The 17,211-nt window shown below is 41.1% G+C and overlaps 1 protein-coding gene across 4 annotated transcripts in view; it reads left to right on the top strand.

Moving 5' to 3' along the window:
* The window catches only part of WWC1 (WW and C2 domain containing 1), a 55,985-nt gene that overhangs the window by 38,395 nt on the left and 379 nt on the right, over positions 1–17,211 (top strand). For 3 of the 4 annotated variants that reach the window (XM_015875920.3, XM_085518824.1, XM_015875919.3), the window contains exons 11-22: positions 1,634–2,172; positions 6,851–6,959; positions 8,726–8,806; positions 9,663–9,749; positions 10,558–10,750; positions 11,801–11,953; positions 12,541–12,641; positions 13,444–13,591; positions 14,433–14,597; positions 14,818–14,910; positions 15,410–15,640; positions 16,624–16,745. In XM_015875920.3, coding sequence (XP_015731406.2) covers positions 1,634–2,172; positions 6,851–6,959; positions 8,726–8,806; positions 9,663–9,749; positions 10,558–10,750; positions 11,801–11,953; positions 12,541–12,641; positions 13,444–13,591; positions 14,433–14,597; positions 14,818–14,910; positions 15,410–15,640; positions 16,624–16,745 — 2,022 coding nt within the window. Of the gene's footprint in view, positions 1–94; positions 235–1,633; positions 2,173–6,850; positions 6,960–8,725; positions 8,807–9,662; positions 9,750–10,557; positions 10,751–11,800; positions 11,954–12,540; positions 12,642–13,443; positions 13,592–14,432; positions 14,598–14,817; positions 14,911–15,409; positions 15,641–16,623; positions 16,746–17,211 lie in introns of those variants that run through there. The other variant, XM_085518825.1, reaches the window with a different exon arrangement.

Genomic DNA, 17,211 nt, shown 5'->3' with positions numbered 1-17,211 from the left:
TTTTTCTTTGGTTGAGGTTTTTCCTATTTGTACTGAATTTATTCTGTTTGTAGCTTCTGTTCCACTTGGATTCTGTTTCATGTTATGAAGATGATACCGAAAAAGACTGGAAAAAAATCATAGTGCAAGACTGATTTGTAAATAAGCCACCATGGAGAATAGCTATCTGTGATGTTCTTGTGCAGTGGAGCTGCATCATTTTGGTTTCTTCTAGCTGATCAGGGATCTTTTGAGGTGACCAAGAAGCATGTGAAACTAATTTTTTCCTAACTATGTTCTCAGTGTTCTTGGCATGCTCCTTCATAAGAATAAGCCTTTGCTATTAACCCTATAATACAAAATGTCTGCCATTCAAAGGTATGCGCAAAGTGAAGTTGAGCCCAGTTGGTTGATGAGGTGGACAAGGTTAATTTAGAACAAAGCGAAACAAAAAGCCCCACTCCATTTTGGTAGAAAAATACTGAAGAGCTCTAGATTCAGTAGCCCTTAGCAGATGTACGTACATTGCTAAAATGCGGAAGTGCTTATCGCATCTCAAGTGTTTCACCCAGAAAGGCTTTTTTTATCAAAAGTGGTGCAGTGCATCTATGTTGTACAAAGGAAGATGTTCTGTGCCAAAATTATACTGGATTTTTTCTCTTGTAAGGTCATAGGCATAATATTATGATAAAGCTTCTAGCTTGTTCCCATAAATAATGCATTATTAGGCTTATTAACATCCTCACTGTTTTTCCGCGAGACAACTTAAGCCTAAGCCACTTGTACATATACAGAGGTTTTTTTAATGGCTAATCCATATCTAAAGCAACAATTAAGAGCTTCTTAAACAGTCAGCAGTAAGCAATGTATTTATTATCTGAAGCAGCAGAATTGATTGAAACGGAATTTCTAAGGAGGGTTTACATAGTACCAGTGGTCTAAGCACTTGCTCAAAACTAATTTTACTGTTAGTTATATTTTTAAAAATAATTAATGAGGACTAATTTCATAGTTCAGCCTCAACTCTTACCTTTGTTCTTATGGCCCCAGAGTCCATGTAGCAGCCTTTCACGTAGGTAAATCTTTCCAGTGTTCTGGAAGCTGCTGCATGTTATGTGGGCCACATGTCAGAAGACAAGTTCCATGCAGTTGGTATTGTCCTTTTGAGCTGAGTTCCACGAATGAGGTGAATGGAAATTTTCTTCTGTATGGATAGATGGATGCAATAACTTGATCTGCTTGCATGACCTTGCTTTTTTATTTTTATTTTTGTTATTTTATTTTATTCTGTGTGTGTGTGGTGGTCTTTGGAGATTAACAGCTACCACAGATTTTTCCGTACAGAAATGGAGAATGTTATCACTAATTTCTGATTGCTTCAATACTGTTTTAGTATTGCTTTGGCTGAACAGGAATTCTTAGGAGAATGGTAATGATGAGTTCACATATGTGTATGAACTCTATTAAAAAGTGGCCTAACTTTTCCACTGGGTAGACTATAGTTCTAGACTGGGAGATAGATGGAGCTAATGCATATGGCCTGAGCTGGCAAAGCAAAATGCACTGTCTGCGCTTGAAGACTTGGTGGTATTTTAGTGTCTATTTCAGAAATCAAGAAATACAACATAACTGTTTTCTGACTTGTCTCCTTCAGTCTTTCTGCCAGCATGCTTTCCCTGTCCTCGAGTAGCAGTCCTGGCTCACTGGCATCAAGCAGAGGATCTCTTGCCACCTCCAGCCAGGATTCGTCCACCTCTGCCAGCTTCACTGACCTCTACAGTGAGCACATGGAGCAGTTGGAGCAGCTGGACTCAGATTATCAAAACAAGATTGACTTGCTCTTGGAAGGAGCCACTGGATTTAGACCATCAGGCTGTATTACCACTATTCATGAAAATGAAGTAGCAAAAACTCACAAAGCAGATACCACCAGTCGCATACAGGCTTTGAGATCACTGTCTGGTACTCCAAAATCCATGACATCACTATCTCCAAGGTCATCTCTCTCTTCTCCATCCCCACCTTGTTCTCCACTGGTGATAGACCCACTCCTTACTGGTGATGCTTTTTCAAGCCATATGGATTTTGATGATACAGATATAAGTGCAAATCTTTCAGAACTCACCCTAAATGTCGAGAGTGGCAATTGTAGACTGGAAGAGCCTAGAGCCGGAGATAAACATCTGGGTCAAGGTATGATAACAAAATGTTTTTGTGTGCATGTATGGGTTTATTTTAATATAGTTTAGAAGGCATTAAGAAGCAAGTATTGCTAAAGCTGTCACTCACTGTGATATCTGTGTTGTATTCCTGTGTATATCCTGCTTGGGAGAGAGGCTTGGTATTTTTATTTCGCACAAAATCACCAGTGATTTGATTATTCATCCAGAAGACCGTTTTTAGTGACTTGTATGTATACAGTAATATAAATTACAGTAGTGGGATGTCTGGATTAATTAGGCACTTAACTACGCAGAGTGTGGTCTACTGTGTTAGGTCTGACATTAGGAGGCATGTAATGCTATATTGATGAAAATGGGTGAGATGTGAGGATGACTTGGAAGGCCATTCAGCTTAACAGTGGACAAATGATAATCAAAATCCTACCGTCACTTCAATGTGTGTGACAGCTCGCTCTGGATTCCAGTAAATCAGTGGCAGTGAATTCATTAATGTTAGCTGAGCAGACGTGTCAAGGCTGTGCTCAAGTTTCTGCTGTTTTGAGGGGGTGGTCTCTTAGCAACAAAAGCGTGTTTAGGTTGTAAGCATGATAAAATAAGACATTTAAAGAGTGTGAATGTTCCAATGCATACATATGGCTCATATGTGGGTGGGAAATATTCATCCCTTTTTTAGAGTGATGGCCCCACTGTGGTGGAGGGAAGCAGGAAGTGGCAGTTCACGCCATGAGCTGGGGCCTGTCTGAAGCTGATGTCTTGGCAGTAAGGTTAAACCCAATGGAAACAGCTCCAAGAGCTGGAGTTTTGAGTGTAGCACAGAAGAGCTTTAAGGCAGTGTGAACTCCTTGGCTGTAGATGTATGAAGGTGCAATTCAGTTTTTTCAGTTTTGCACAGGATTATTAAAAAAAAAAAAAAGCCTATGTGAATAAAGGGAACTAGTGCTGTTATCATTTCCTTCTGTCCTGGTTGTCATTAGAAAAGCTGGTGCTATTTAAAATAGAGTAAAAGACATGAGTGCAGAGCTCCCCCTTTAAGTTACTGTTTTCCTATGAGCAAGACATAGTATGGGTTTGAGCAGGAAACAGTAATTACTCCTATTAGAACAGGACGCTGATTAGTTCTAACCTTTTTAGCTCTTCAAGATTTGTCAAGGCTGTTGAAGTGAAAGCTAAGGTGTTAAGCAGATTAAGCGATTATTACTGTTACCCAGTCAGCAGACAAAATAATCACCATAAGTAGTTTATTTCAGGGCAATAATGAGACGAGATTTTACTCCTCAGGCATTTTGAGAGCAGTTCGGTGTAACACCCGAAATGAGGTGGCTGCAGCTGTGTGGGTTAGTCCGTGCCCTCATGGCAAAAGCATGCTCACATGTTCTTGTTAAGAAGAGCTGAACAGTATAGATCTGAAAGATTTGCTTTTGTTTTCTCTTAAAAAGGAAAAAAAATCCCTGCTGCTTCTGAGGCTAAACTAAGGTTTCTTCTACTACCCGAGTGACAGCTGAGTGGTTTAGGTGAAACTAAGAGCAAAACTTGGAATTTGGTGGTATCCATCATTCTTGCAGAAAATGGCATGGATGTGAGGACAGTCCAAAGCATGTATTTTCAAGTCCTTGTTATGGTGTGTCAGTGAGAGCCCATGAAAGAAGAAGTGGCAAGAAAAGAAAGCTTAGAATTAATAAATGAAATATATTAAAATTAAAAAAAAAGAGCTGAGGAAAAAACATAGCAAGTGTTACCAGCCACTGTGTTTAAGCCACAAAATGTTTAAGTGGTTTACAGGAAAATGTATGTGGGGGAGGATAGGAAGGATGGATGCATAATATTATTTTTGGGAAACCCCTTCATCTTTATTCAGGTTTACACTTCTGCATTCTGATATCTATATGCCCACTGTATTTTTGGTGTTTGTGCATCCTCTCTATTCCCAGTTTTGTTACGGGGATAAGGATGCATTGGGATTCGGCCAGTTGCTTTCATTTTAAATTCACCTTTGCCAAATGAGATGCAACAGGTTCCATTTGAACTCTTCTGAGGCCTTTTCCTGTGGGATTTCATGTATCTTGGAGCTGAGGGCTGGAGCTGAAGCATCACGCAGTGAAGCTCTCTGCTTCTGAGATGCTCCAACTGTCATGGTGGTACCCATCAGCTTTACCCATCAGCTTTCTGCACTATAACCTGTGCCATGGGCTCCTGCCCCGGGTGAAGGTGTCACAAAAAGATACCAGAAAACAGCAAAAATAAAAAAACAGAGGCCTCCAATAGTAGTAGGCTTAAGCTTCCTTAATTGCGAAGCTAGCAAGAAAAAATGGACTGGAAAAGAAGTGTTTGCAAACTGGATCTGCGACATGTCCAAGGATCAGAAGCATGCATTGGAGAACTGAGAGGATTCGTTCACTCCCCTTGACCACAAGATACTCAGGTGGAGTTATCAAAAGCAAAGGCTTTGTGGGTTGAAGTGATTAAATGGCAGTGGTAATCAAAGGAGAAAAAGAGCTTAAGCATGTGGAGACAGATTTGCAGCGTTCTACTTAATAAAGAAGCTTAATATGAAAAGATTCCTTGACTGGCATTTCAGGGAGCAATGCACAAACCTCCAACAACTAGAAAGCAGGGGAGGAACCAGGGAAGAAAGGGCACAGAGCAGTGGGGAAGGAAGAGGAAACACTCCTTGCCTCTCACATACCTGGGGCCAGGGTGTGGGGAGAGCAAGGGACTGGGCCCTCCCATATGGTGTGAGAGGGAACGGGTATAATTGAGTGCCAGTGTGAAACATCTCCACTACTTTCTGTTAATGATTGATCTGGTGTGTTATGGATGACAAAGTTTATTCATGTGGTTTGACCTCTGGGGAAAAGGTCTGGATATTAATTTCTGTCCAGCAGTTCTGTGGGCATGCTGGGGAAAAAGAAAAAAACATCCTTCGGTGGTACTGACAACAGGAAAGGAAGAGTTGGCCTAAATTACTTACACACGTGAGCAACATTTTGGTGTTACCTGTAGCACCCTCTACTGATAATTGTAGAACAAGTCTTTTTATCAGCCTACAATCCTGTGTCCAGTTTGCACACTTCTCACGCTGGTGTGTTTCAAATCTATTTTTAATTATGGGATTTTATGTTGCTGTGTGTAAGATTAAAAAAAAAAAAAAAAATCTGCTTGTTAATAAAACATGAGACAGAAACAATAGGTTGATTCAAGGTCCTCATAAGTGATCAATTTGTAAAGACAAAAATCCCACAGCAGTGTGTCCCCACACCTCTGCTTTGGAGTTTGTTGCTCTCCATGTGACAATATGATGCATCCTCACCTACCCAGCAGATGTTCCAGGGCCCTGCCAGTGTTGGAGGGAGATGAGCTGGATGTGCCGCAGTGCTTGTTAGCTACTCTGGGACACCCAGTTCCCAGACCTATGGCTGAAGCTTCTATCTGCAAAATTTGCCAGAATTCTGAGTGTGCATCATTCCCTGTTTTGTAACACAAGAATTGGAATAGAATAGTTGTTAGAAGGAACCTACCAAAGATCATTGAGACCAACTGCATGACTTCTCCAGAGCTAACCAAGTGCTAAAGGATATTAATGAAGATATTGTCCAAACGCCTCTTGAATACTGATGGTGCGAGACATCAGCCTGCACTCCAGGAAGCCCGTTCCAGTGCTTTACTGTCCTTGCTGCATAGAAATTTTTCCTCGTGTCCAGTCTGACCCTAACCTGGCACAGCTCTGTGCCATTTCTGTGCATCCTGTCTGTGGTTCCCATACAGCAGAGACCAGCACCACCTCCTTAACATCCATATGCAAAACTTTTTGCTTTCCCTCTCTCCATTTCTTTTCTGTCTTCCCTGTGTTTCTGTGTCTGCTACCTCGAGTCCTGTAGCTTTTCTCCCCATGTGTATCTAAATAACGTCATCTTTCCAAACTTGTATGCTGTCTTTTGTATGCTAACTTAGTCGATCCAGGGATATGGGAATGCATTTCCTTGCATTTCCCCCCTCCTTAGTTACAAGCTAAACGTGGTGTAAGCTCTCCAGGTAGGATATACCCCTCAAATGATCCCTTCCTGGCCAGAGCTGACATGGCAGTATTTGTCTTCCTTGCTTTTGTCTGTGATGGTAGGACAGAAGGGTTAGTATCTGCTCAAAGCTCACTTGCCCTGAGAGAAGGAGAAGCTCTTTTGTTGGTTATTGATGTGTAACTTTTTTTGGAGTTTAGAAGCTCTGTCTTCTCTCCTGTCCTCTTCTCCTGCATACCTCCTTGCCTTTCAAATGCTCTGAAGCCCCTCATGTGAGGACTTGTATCCCCAGAGGTACCTGGGGCAGCTGTGGTACTGCAGCCAGCACAGTGCAGCTTCCACCTGTGGGCACTCTGCTGCAGGACCCAGGTATTAAATGGGCATTGACAGTGCAGCTCCTGCTCTCCTTGCTGCCACGTGCTGTTCCTCTGAGCTCAAGGCTGTGAGCTATCCAGGTCAGCCTGGCACTATCCATAAGTGCTAAACCTGCTCTGGCTGGTGAGCACAGGTCTCCCTGCCTTTGTGCTGTTCGTGTTCAGAAATGTGCTATTGTTTGCCAGAAGGGAGGTGGGAAAAAAATGTAATTTGAGGAGAGAGAGAAGATAAAGTTGTTTCTGATCCCGACTGTTCATTTTCATTAACGTCTGTTTTTGGTTTTCCTCTTTGCTTTTCTGACAGGTGTAAATACAGCCGGAGGGATGGCTCTGAAGGTGGCATGTGTATCGGCTGCAGTGTCTGACGAATCTGTTGCTGGAGATAGCGGGGTATATGAAGCATCTGTGCAAAGGTAGACATCAGATTTTTCTCAAAGAAGAAGCAAACGATTCAGTATCTCACACAGGATTCAGCTGGGATAATACTGCTTGGATGGTTTTCTTGTGATTAGATGAGTAAGATTCTCAACCTGGAAAAAAAAAAACAAAAAAAAAACTGTAAGGAGGTTGAATTGGGTTGTAAACATGACTTATGTATCCCATTGCTGGAAACAAGGTTTTCACTTCTCTCTTCATGGAGAACTGCTTGAACAGCTCATCTGTTTCTGAAAGCACTGGTGAGCTGTGAGAGATCACAGAGAGCCATCTGGCAGGTGTAGTGCTCCCCTCTTGCCAGCCAGCCCTACTGGTGGCAGTGACAGCCCTCAGCCCGTAAGGCCTTTGGTACGCTACAGAGGAACACTGTATCACTGTGAACCTCGTTATAGCTATCTGCAGGTTCTAGGTGTTTGGGTTCAGTTCATGACTTGTGCAGATATTTCTCTCTTAGTCCTTAGCTTTAGAATGATATGTGCACTGCTGCTCCTCTTGGGGTTCTGGACTTAGTGCTTGCTAAAGCTACCTAGAGGAGTTTGACAAAAAGTACGCTGAAAGATAATGTTCTTACTGATTCATGTTTTGATTCTGTCTACAGTGGGTTTTCCTACTGTTTTTATTAACAGAGATATATAATGGGGCTTTTTTTTTTTTTTTTCCATACAAGTCTGTAGAGATGAAAAGTAGCTGGTCTCTACTCCCATTCATTTTACTAATGAATTCTCCAGAGAGATGAGTAATCTATGTTTATAGGACTATTTCCTTGTAGAATGTTTTGATGTTTTGTAAATCAGGCCTTGTAGTTTCAAGTCAAACAATCACTCAGGGAGATGTCTTAGGGCTCTTGTGTCCTCTGCATGGGGCAGGGAGCTCTGTGGCAAGGGGAGAGAGGGAAGGAGAGATAATATCGGGGAAGCAGAGAATGCATCCCATGTGTATTCATGTCTTAGGTGACATAATGTTTGGGTTGTTGACTTGGCAACCTTTGTAATGGCTGCAGTATTGTTTTGATGCCTATAAGTAATAGTGAGGATAGGATGAACAATACCTTTGTCCTCTCTAGATGAAATGCAGTAGATTGCCAAGAAATATGGGAGACATTTTGATGCTAATCCTGTTTTAACATTGTACAGGGTAGTCTCCAAGCCAGCTAGAGGGTGAATGTAGCTGCTGGGACTTAAAACACATAAAAAGGTTAACAAAAAAAACACATAAAAGGTTAGAGGAGGAACTGGGAGGAAAAACTATGCAGGTGACTCCTTTAAAGAAAATTAACCAATGTACTCTGTTACTTCTAATGTTCTTAGGAAAGTTTGATTTGTTGAAGAAACAAAGGAGTGACTTAAATCTAATCAAACTTGAGAATTTTTGCTGTCACGGTGCAGGACAGGATTTTAACTGTTAAGTCTTATTTCTGTTGTTGGGCAGTCAGCTGTCTTTAATAAAATCCTGTCAAGGGAACCCTTTAATAGCCCTCCCTGCCTTCTCTTTGCACAGCTTGTCATGTGGTTTTCTTGGCAGCAAAAAGGGGAAGGCATATGACTTTCTGCTGATAAGGACTGCAATACATAATACATACCTCTAAGGGTGACTGAACTTCTTTAATTGGGCTTTCTTCTAGAGGCTAGTTTTGCCAAGTCTATATATTCAACTCCTGAATGGAAGGCAGATTATCTATTGCTTACATGGTAGCATCTTCCATAAGAGGGAGTTTAAGCCCTTAATTGTCTTTAATTTCTCACAGACCGTGTGCATCAGAGGTGATGGTGTTTGACAGTGATGATACAGAAGCAGTTGGGACAGCTAAAGTGCAAATTGCAATGAGGTAAGCACTACATATCTTTAATCGATTTTCCTTCCTGCAGAATATTCAAGTTTGTGCTTTGTTCTGTCTACTTACCTTATTTACCTTATCCCACTGGTGTTAACAAACACTCTTTTCATACTGTAATTGATGATTGCACTCATCTCTGTGAGATCCTTGGCCCAGTTATCTTCTTTTATGTCAGTAGAAATCAATTGGTGATAGTGGTACAACAGTACCAAGTAGCAATTGGAGTACTGGACTGCTGGACTGAGGGAAGCATTCAGCATGCAGTTTGTGGGGGCAGAAGCTAGTAAGGGTGAGTGGTAATCTCTGGCCACGTCTGAATCCCATAAGAAGCAAGTAAGGCATAGGAAGGTAGGCACAGAGGTGTTGTCCTTAAATGATTCAGCAGAAGATGATGTATTAATAAAGAAAAGTAAGAAATGTGAAACTATTTTGTCATGGCCATCAACAGTGAATCAATGGTTACCAGAATATCTTTGTTACTTGTATGAAGTATTTCTACATGCAACTTTTTTTTGTATTAGATTGATTATATAAAAACTTTCAAAAGGTTTAAGTTCAATACAGCAATTAAGTAGATTGATCCCCAAAAGATCAGTGTGGTAAGTCAGATCTGTAGTCTATTGTACCTATGAATTCTGAAGTTATGCTGCATGTTCTGCTAGCCAAATTTCATGTAACATGAAACTGATATTGTTATAAACTATAGGCAGGCCATGCTCTCGTTAGAGTTCTGCCTTAACTGTATAATGTTTTTTTTCCCTTACTTTTGAAATGAGTGGAATACTCGCTCATGGCATCTGTGACAGACTTTTCTATAACGGGTTTTTTTTGTGTCTTTTCAATTCAGATACGATGAAAAAAATAAGCAATTTGCAATACTGGTTATCCAGCTGAGTAATGTTCAAGCACTGCTGTTACAACAGGACCAAAAAGTGTAAGTGGGTGAAGCAAACACATTTGATATATTTGTATTAGATTCCAGCAGGAGCTAAACAGATGTTGATCTGTTGTTCACACTCTTAAAAAGAAATAAATATATATATATACACACTATATATAGTTTTTAAAAATGTATCCCTTTTGAAATGCTTCTAAGTTTTATAATGTCACATTGTTCATGAGGCGTGTGTTCAAACTGGAACAAGATGCAACTTTCTCCTCAAAGGTCTGTATTAACTGGGACAAGCTTTGCTGGGATTAACACCAGCCAGCAAGATTCTTAACTCCAGCAGCACCCAGAGCCACTGTGTCAAGTGCAGAAGGGACTGTCATTCTCCTGCAGAACTCATCCTGGAAACGTGCACAGAGGCATCCACGTGTAGAGAAATGCCCTGGTTCTACTACACTCAATCGAGGCATAACTTATAAATTCATCTGCATAATGAGTAAACCAACATAAGCTTGATTAATTTTTGCATTGCTGTTTCTACACAAGGGTAGTGTTAGCAAGTTTCTGTTTAGTGACAGACTGTGCAGATGTAAACCACTATGTGAAACAATCCTGTGATTCAATCACAAGATTCAGAGAGACAAAACCTACAGCAACTCATGCCACCTTGTCTCTGATTTTGTGATGAGATACTCCTTTTTCCGCAGTTTACTAACATTTCAAAGAGCAGAATAAGACAGTCATGTTCACCATGTTCAGGAAGAATTTTGCTTACAAATCTATGGAGCACTTGCAATGGACGTGACTGCAAACTTGTACAGTAGTACTGACTGCAGCATGTTTTTCACAATAGGAACATTCGTGTGGCAGTCCTGCCCTGTTTGGAAAGCACAAGCTGCTTGTTTCGCACAAGACCAATGGAAGTTTCAGACAATCTCATGTACAATGAAGTATTTTGGGTTTCTATCTCTTACCCAGCTTTACGCCAGAAGACTTTGAGAGTTGATGTTTGCACTGTAGATAAATCTCGGCTTGAAGAATGTCTGGTTAGTATTCCTCTATTTCAATACGTTTTTTGTGTTTATTTTCCCCTCTAAATGGAACAAAATTTTAAACTTTGAATTGTGGCAACTTCTCAGAGTCTTGTTCTTGGTAATCCTAAGCTTCACTATTAAAAATTCCTTAACTGTTGTTTTGAGTGCTTGTATTTCCCTAGACATTTAGCTCCTTATTGCTAGACCAGCCTTTTGTTCAGTGTGAACTGGGTAACTTGATTTAAATGCTGCTGTTGCTGGAGTAATGTAGTCTAGAACACGAGTAGAGTGTGTCAAACTGGGATATAAGCAACAGTTAAGCTACAGCAGTATTTTTTCTCCTGCAAGTAGCATCTTTGATGGGTGGAGGAAGTGCATGTTTCATGATGTTTCTGCATTTCTTCCCTCACCTGCTTTGCAAAGCAAATCTGGATTGAGGGAAAGATCTGTTCTCCAAATAGAGGTTTCCTGTCTGGCAGCATGTAATGTCCTGCTGTACCTGAGCTCCTGATGGGACCACATGAACTCGCATGACATGTGCATCAGTATGCAGTCTGTTGAACTGCGCTTGTGAAATGGAGTCTGCTTAGTCACTGATTAAGCAAATTTCAGAACAGCTTTATTTCAGTCATAAATATGTGTATTAAATATGATGTCAGAGAAAGGGAAGGCAGATGAAAGAATAGAATACACAGAACTATAACATCAGTCTGAAAGAGTGATTTTATTTCCTGTCAGCCTTGCAGGTCCCTTGAAAGGAGTCTTCTCCTGTTCCTTTTTATTTTGAAGCTGTGGCTGTAAGTTATTTGCTACGGCAAAACTGTCAGTACTTGTGCACAGGACCTGCAATAAGGCACTTGGTATTTGTACTGGGAGTGTAGTTAAGCATAAAGTATTACCAGTGCAATTCCTCACATGCTGTTGAAATGATGGGGATAAACAGGGCAAGTTTTCTGATGTACCTGCCAAACTCAGGTAGTCCTGACTTTTTGCTCTCTTCTTACTGGTAAAGTACTTGTGCATTTCAGTGTTGTACTAATATTATTTTTCCCCTGTCGGTAGGGTGGAGCACAAATTAGCCTTGCTGAAATATGTAGATCTGGAGAGAAATCAACACGTTGGTATAACCTCCTTAGTTCGAAGTATCTGCAGAAGCAAAACAGAAAAAGTAAACAAGGAAACATTCATTCTGAAATACCCTGCACTGATAAAACAGTAAGAACTCCTTAAGTCAAACAAATCTCTTACAAACCCTCTCATTAGTACTGTTGGGGTGGCTGAAGGAAGGATTTTTACAATAGATAGGAAGAAGAGTCTGACGTGTTTATGTTTAGAACAGAGAATGTTACTAAATGAAGCAAAATAGTACAGTGATTACAGATATGTCCTTGTCCCAGGCTAGCTGCTTACTGAAATCTGCACCTTGTGGAGCATGAGGATTATGGTGTGTGGTCTGCTGTAAGCAACATGACAGCTTTTGCCTTTCTTCTCACTAGACAGATCACCTTGCTGCAATAAACTTGCTGAACAAGTAAAAATACACTTAACCTTTCTATGTGCACAGCATGCAATGTGAATGTAATATGCTCAGTCTGGTAGTTGCACACATGCTGTACAGATAGCAAAACTGGTGAAAGCTGGACCAGCAACACTCAGCAGTCTTGACTGTATGCTGGATGTGTAATGAGCTGCTTGAGCAATGTGGATGTAGAGAAGAAAGCTGGCGGGGCTGTTCTGACCAAAAAGTTGGGCCTATTGCAGTCTGAGTAGTACCTTTAAAAGAAGCCTCTTGTTCTCCTCAGGACTCCGTATCAGCACTCTTAGAGCAGACAGCTGTTGAACTGGAAGCTGTGGAGAAGAAACTGGAGGAAAGCAGAACCACTTTAACTGGTGGAGAGAGCTGGTAGGTAGCAGCATTCTACTGTCTCATTGTGGGATTATCTGAGAGTGTGGGGGTTCAACACTGAAAATTGATGTGTGGAGGAAAAATAGGTGATACCGAGCTGTGGAAAGTTGCTTCCATCTTGCAGTGAAATCTTTATTTCTTTTTTTATGGAGACTCTGCTTGGGAAATGAGAACAAAGCTCAAAGCTTAGAAATAGATAGGAAAACACCATGTTCATTCTTTGGTAGAATGTGCTGTGAACTTCTGAATGCTCCACTGCATGGGTTGTGGTTTTGCTGCAGTATTAGTTTTGGTGGTTGCTTACATTGTTCAACTTCAAATTCTATTAATGAAATGTTACATTTGAACTAAATATGCAAGCCAGACCAAGGGACTTGATTGAGGAGCCAGGAGAGAGTTTGGGGGGAGCTGAAAAGGATGTTTTAAAAAGTGTTTCCATTTTCTCCATTATCACTCGTTAAACTAAGATTGGTTTCATCCTGAGAAATGTACTCATCTTTAGCTCACACCACATGGCTGAACCCTGAACTTTCTCATTTCAAACAAGATCAGTGTGGATGGAAGATTGTGGTTGTAGGGGTTATTTTCTAGTGCAGCTTCACTGTAGTTTTCCTAATTCTCTTTTATATAAAGTTTCATGTAATCTCAGTTTGAGTTTGTAATCTCAGTTCCTACAGATGCAACTGACTGCTGTAGGGATGAGTTTCTGTTCAGCAGCTTACAGGAAGTAACTCCCTTCTGGAACACCTGAATATTGTATAAAGCAGGCCAGTTTGGTAACAGAAGCTGTTCTTAACAGGCAAGATGAAGAGGTTGCTGAGCAGGAAGAACTGGATGAGATCAGTGAAAATGAAGAAGAAGAGGAGGAAGAATTCTGTGCTGGAAAATTGCTGTGGGAAACAGAAGAAAGTCTGAATTCCCCTCCTCACGTGGAAATGGCAGTAAAGGTAAAGCTCTAGTTAAACTTCCTATTGTTTAATGCAGTGTTCCAAGCAGCTCCCATTTAATTGCACCATCCAAATATTTGGATGTCAGTGTCAATGTTTTTCTCCTTTCAGTTCATCTCCTGATAAGGGAGCTCCTATTTTATTTAAGGTTTCAGTTTGAAGGAGAAAATGCTGCTGCGTAGTGGACTGGGTTGCTGTTGAGCTGAGCAGAGCTGCAGCAGTTTTTTTGAAAGCTCATAATTGATTTTTAAATGCTTACCTACCTGAAATATTAAATAACTGCATGACAACTTTTTCCCATGGTTAATAAGCATTTTTCACACCTTCTTTTGTTATTCTTGGAAACTGTTTTCATTAATATGTGGCTGTGGCTTTGACCTTGTATAATTCTGAGTGTTCCTACATTCTCACAAGCATAATTAATGTGCTCTTGATCTGCTCTCTGTGCATGTACATACAGCTTTTTATATCTGTGCTTGTTGCAGATGCACAAAAGGTAAGGGAGTGGTCTTCAAAATTGTAACTCCCTTTTTGTAAGTGAAATTGCTGGTTCACGTTGATGTACTGGATCCAACAAGCAAAGCTCACTGGACTCAATTGTGTCCACAGCAATCAATGGACACGGAGCCCTTAGGGAGCAATACGGTTAATGTAGCAGCTGCTGAGTTCACAGCGTAGTGTCAGAGCACCGTGTATGAAAGGAGCTAAAGAGTATCTGGTTTAAGTGCGATGCCTCTGGGCTGAAAGCACAGATCTATCACAGGTGGCTGCCAGACAGCCCTGGATGTATCATTGGTCAGATGGCAAGCTGGCATTTTACACTGCACTATCTGTCTTTCAGGTGGATAAAGAGACAAACACAGAGAGCCTTGCACAGTCTTCTGCTGTGGTGCGTCCAAAAGACAAAAGAGCAGCAAATCCACCACAAACTCAGTTTGTCAGGGGTAGCACCATCATCCGCTCCAAAACATTTTCACCAGGACCACAAAGTCAGTATGTGTGTCGGGTAAGGAAAATGCAATCCTGGATCTATAAAATACTGCTTTTCATTAACGAGGGAATGATGTCATCGTTTGCGTAGTCTCAATTTTTTACTGAGTCCTGACGCTGCAGTCTTTACAAAACCTGAAAGGTCTGCTTACCTCACAGCTTACACTGTGATGTTGCTGCTTATGTAAGTATGTACTTGTATGTTTGATGGAAACATGTTCTCTTCCATTTTTCAGCTGAATCGCAGCGATAGTGACAGTTCAACGCTATCCAAAAAAACCCCCTTTGTTCGAAATGCAATGGAGAGACGAAGCGTCAGAGTGAAACGGGTAAAAGCATCTCTACTCGCTTTTTGTCTGGTACAGACGTGCACAAAAAAGAAGTGAAAACAGTTTAAAAGGAGGAATGTTTTGTAAACACAAATCATTTGCCAAGTGTTTTGATTCAGAAACTTTTCTTTGCATGTGAGATACTTCTCTTAAAGATAACTTTCCTAGTAATGCTGGAGTATGACAGGGATGTTTAACTCTAAAGCTTGCTTAAAGAAATAAGTTTAGAAAGATTGTTCCTGATATCTTCCATCGTATTGGAGTAGGAGTGGCAACAATTTTTCTGCTGCATTTATTGTAAGAGCATTTAGTGCTTGTGCTGCAATCAGCTGGGGATGAAGGTGAAAAGAAAGCTGCTTCAGTTACTCAGAGAAGTATTTATTTGTTTATTGCACTAAGAAGCGTTGGAGGAACAAGAATGGGTCATGTAAAATTATTGGGCCTTTCAGAAGGGGTGCAGTCTGGGCAGTTCTCACTATTGTCCATAATTTTTTTTCAGCCTTCAATTAAGTCTGTTGGTACAGAGCGCCTGATTCGCACTTCACTAGACCTGGAGCTGGACCTGCAGGCTTCAAAAACCTGGCATGATCGGCTTGTTCAGGAGATCTCTGTGCTGAGAGAACTAAAGGAACAGTTAGAACAAGCTCAGAGTCAGGGTGAGAAAGAGTTACCACAGTGGGTGAAGGATGATGAGAGATTTCGACTGCTGCTGAGGCTAGTGGAAAAACGAGTAAGTGATACCTGCCTTTGGATTTTATTTAACATTTGAGAAGTGTGATTTGAGAATTGGGATTTTAGACAACCTGGAAATTAAACTTTAGCACTATGGTCACTCGTGTCTTGTACTTACGATTCCATCAAGCAAGCTATTGATGATGGAAGTTGCTGTTCTCAAATGTTCAGTTCACAGACTGCAGAGTCTGTGCCTGCAAAGACAAAGGTTAGGAGGACAGCATCTAAATCTGCTTCTCCTAAGAGAAATGATGGCTCAGTAATGATGATGATCCTGAGCTTAAAATGACAGTCATTTCTAGTTAGTATATGTCCAGCATGGATGTTTGAAATCCTCTGAGCTGAGTCCTCCTCTAACCTTGCTGGAATTTGTCTTGCCTCTTTAGCTTCCTGTGGCATCCTGTTACACCTGAACCTGTGCAGCACAGAGATTTCCTATCTTAGTTCAGGTGCATGTATGGAAAGTCACAAATCCCATCTGTTCTGTAAAGTTCAGCCTCCTGAACCACAGTTTGCAATGGTTAGCACTTAACCTTACTCTGTCTACAAGTTCCTTTCCCTAGTGAGAGGGCCGCTTCTCAGCTTTCCTGGTTTATCACAAGCACCTTTGGCAGCAGACAGAAATATTTCAAGTTATGATGGCATAGTATGTAGATGGGGGGGAAAAAAAAGAAGTCCTCTGGGATAGAGCTTGGAAAATAGATTACCATGTTCTTGCATAAGCTGATGTGTTGGCTGAAAAATCATGATACAAAGAAGACATGGATGACAGCCATAATTCTTAGCAAGGGCCTTGAAGACCTTAGAAAAAGCTCTCCTGGTTACAGTGGTTGACGAGCCTTCAATTTACCTTCTGTAGCTACTGATTCCTGAGTTAGCAGGTCTCAAACCCTTCGGACCTGCAGGTAAAACTGCTGTGTTTACAGATTTATTCAGAGCGATTCCTCCCGGAAACACAAACAGCTTCCTTTTGGTTTTTAGGTGGAAAAAACAGAACACAAGTGTGAGCTCAAAGCTGATAAAATGATGAGAGCTGCTGCCAAGGATGTTCACCGGCTCCGAGGGCAGAGTCGGAAGGAGCCTTTGGAAGTGCAGTCATTCAGGTAATTAGGATAGTTGGGTGAAGGGGGTAAGAACTGACTTTGTGGATGATAATGGTGTTGATAAAGCTGATTTTGAACAAGTAGTTAACTGTTCTACTAAAAAACAAATTCAATGCTCAAATCCAGTCTGAAAGTCAGAAATTAACTGCAGCATTGCAGGTGATTTCAAAGCAGCTAGAAGTAGCCCAAAGCATTCCCCGCCTGGCACCAAGCATTATTTTAATGCAGAAAGCAGTCTTTTGCTCCCTTAAGTAACACTGCTCACCATGCCAACAACGAGCCTTTCTGAAATGGCTTCTTTGATTAGTTCAGTATTGTAGGTTTAACTGCAGGGATCTCTGGTGTGTGTGTAAAAGGTGTAGCTCAAGAGAGTGTGCTGCTGTGCATGGTGGTGACACGTGGTGGGATACATGTCAATGCAGATGATACCTGTTAATGCAGATGATACCTGTTAATGCAGATGATG

This window comes from Coturnix japonica, chromosome 18 (assembly GCF_054131305.1).
Source record: "Coturnix japonica strain WE chromosome 18, WE-NBRP24, whole genome shotgun sequence".
Lineage (NCBI taxonomy): Eukaryota > Metazoa > Chordata > Aves > Galliformes > Phasianidae > Coturnix > Coturnix japonica.
The sequence above is the reverse complement of the archived record's forward strand: the minus strand, read 5'-3'. Positions and strand labels throughout refer to the sequence as shown.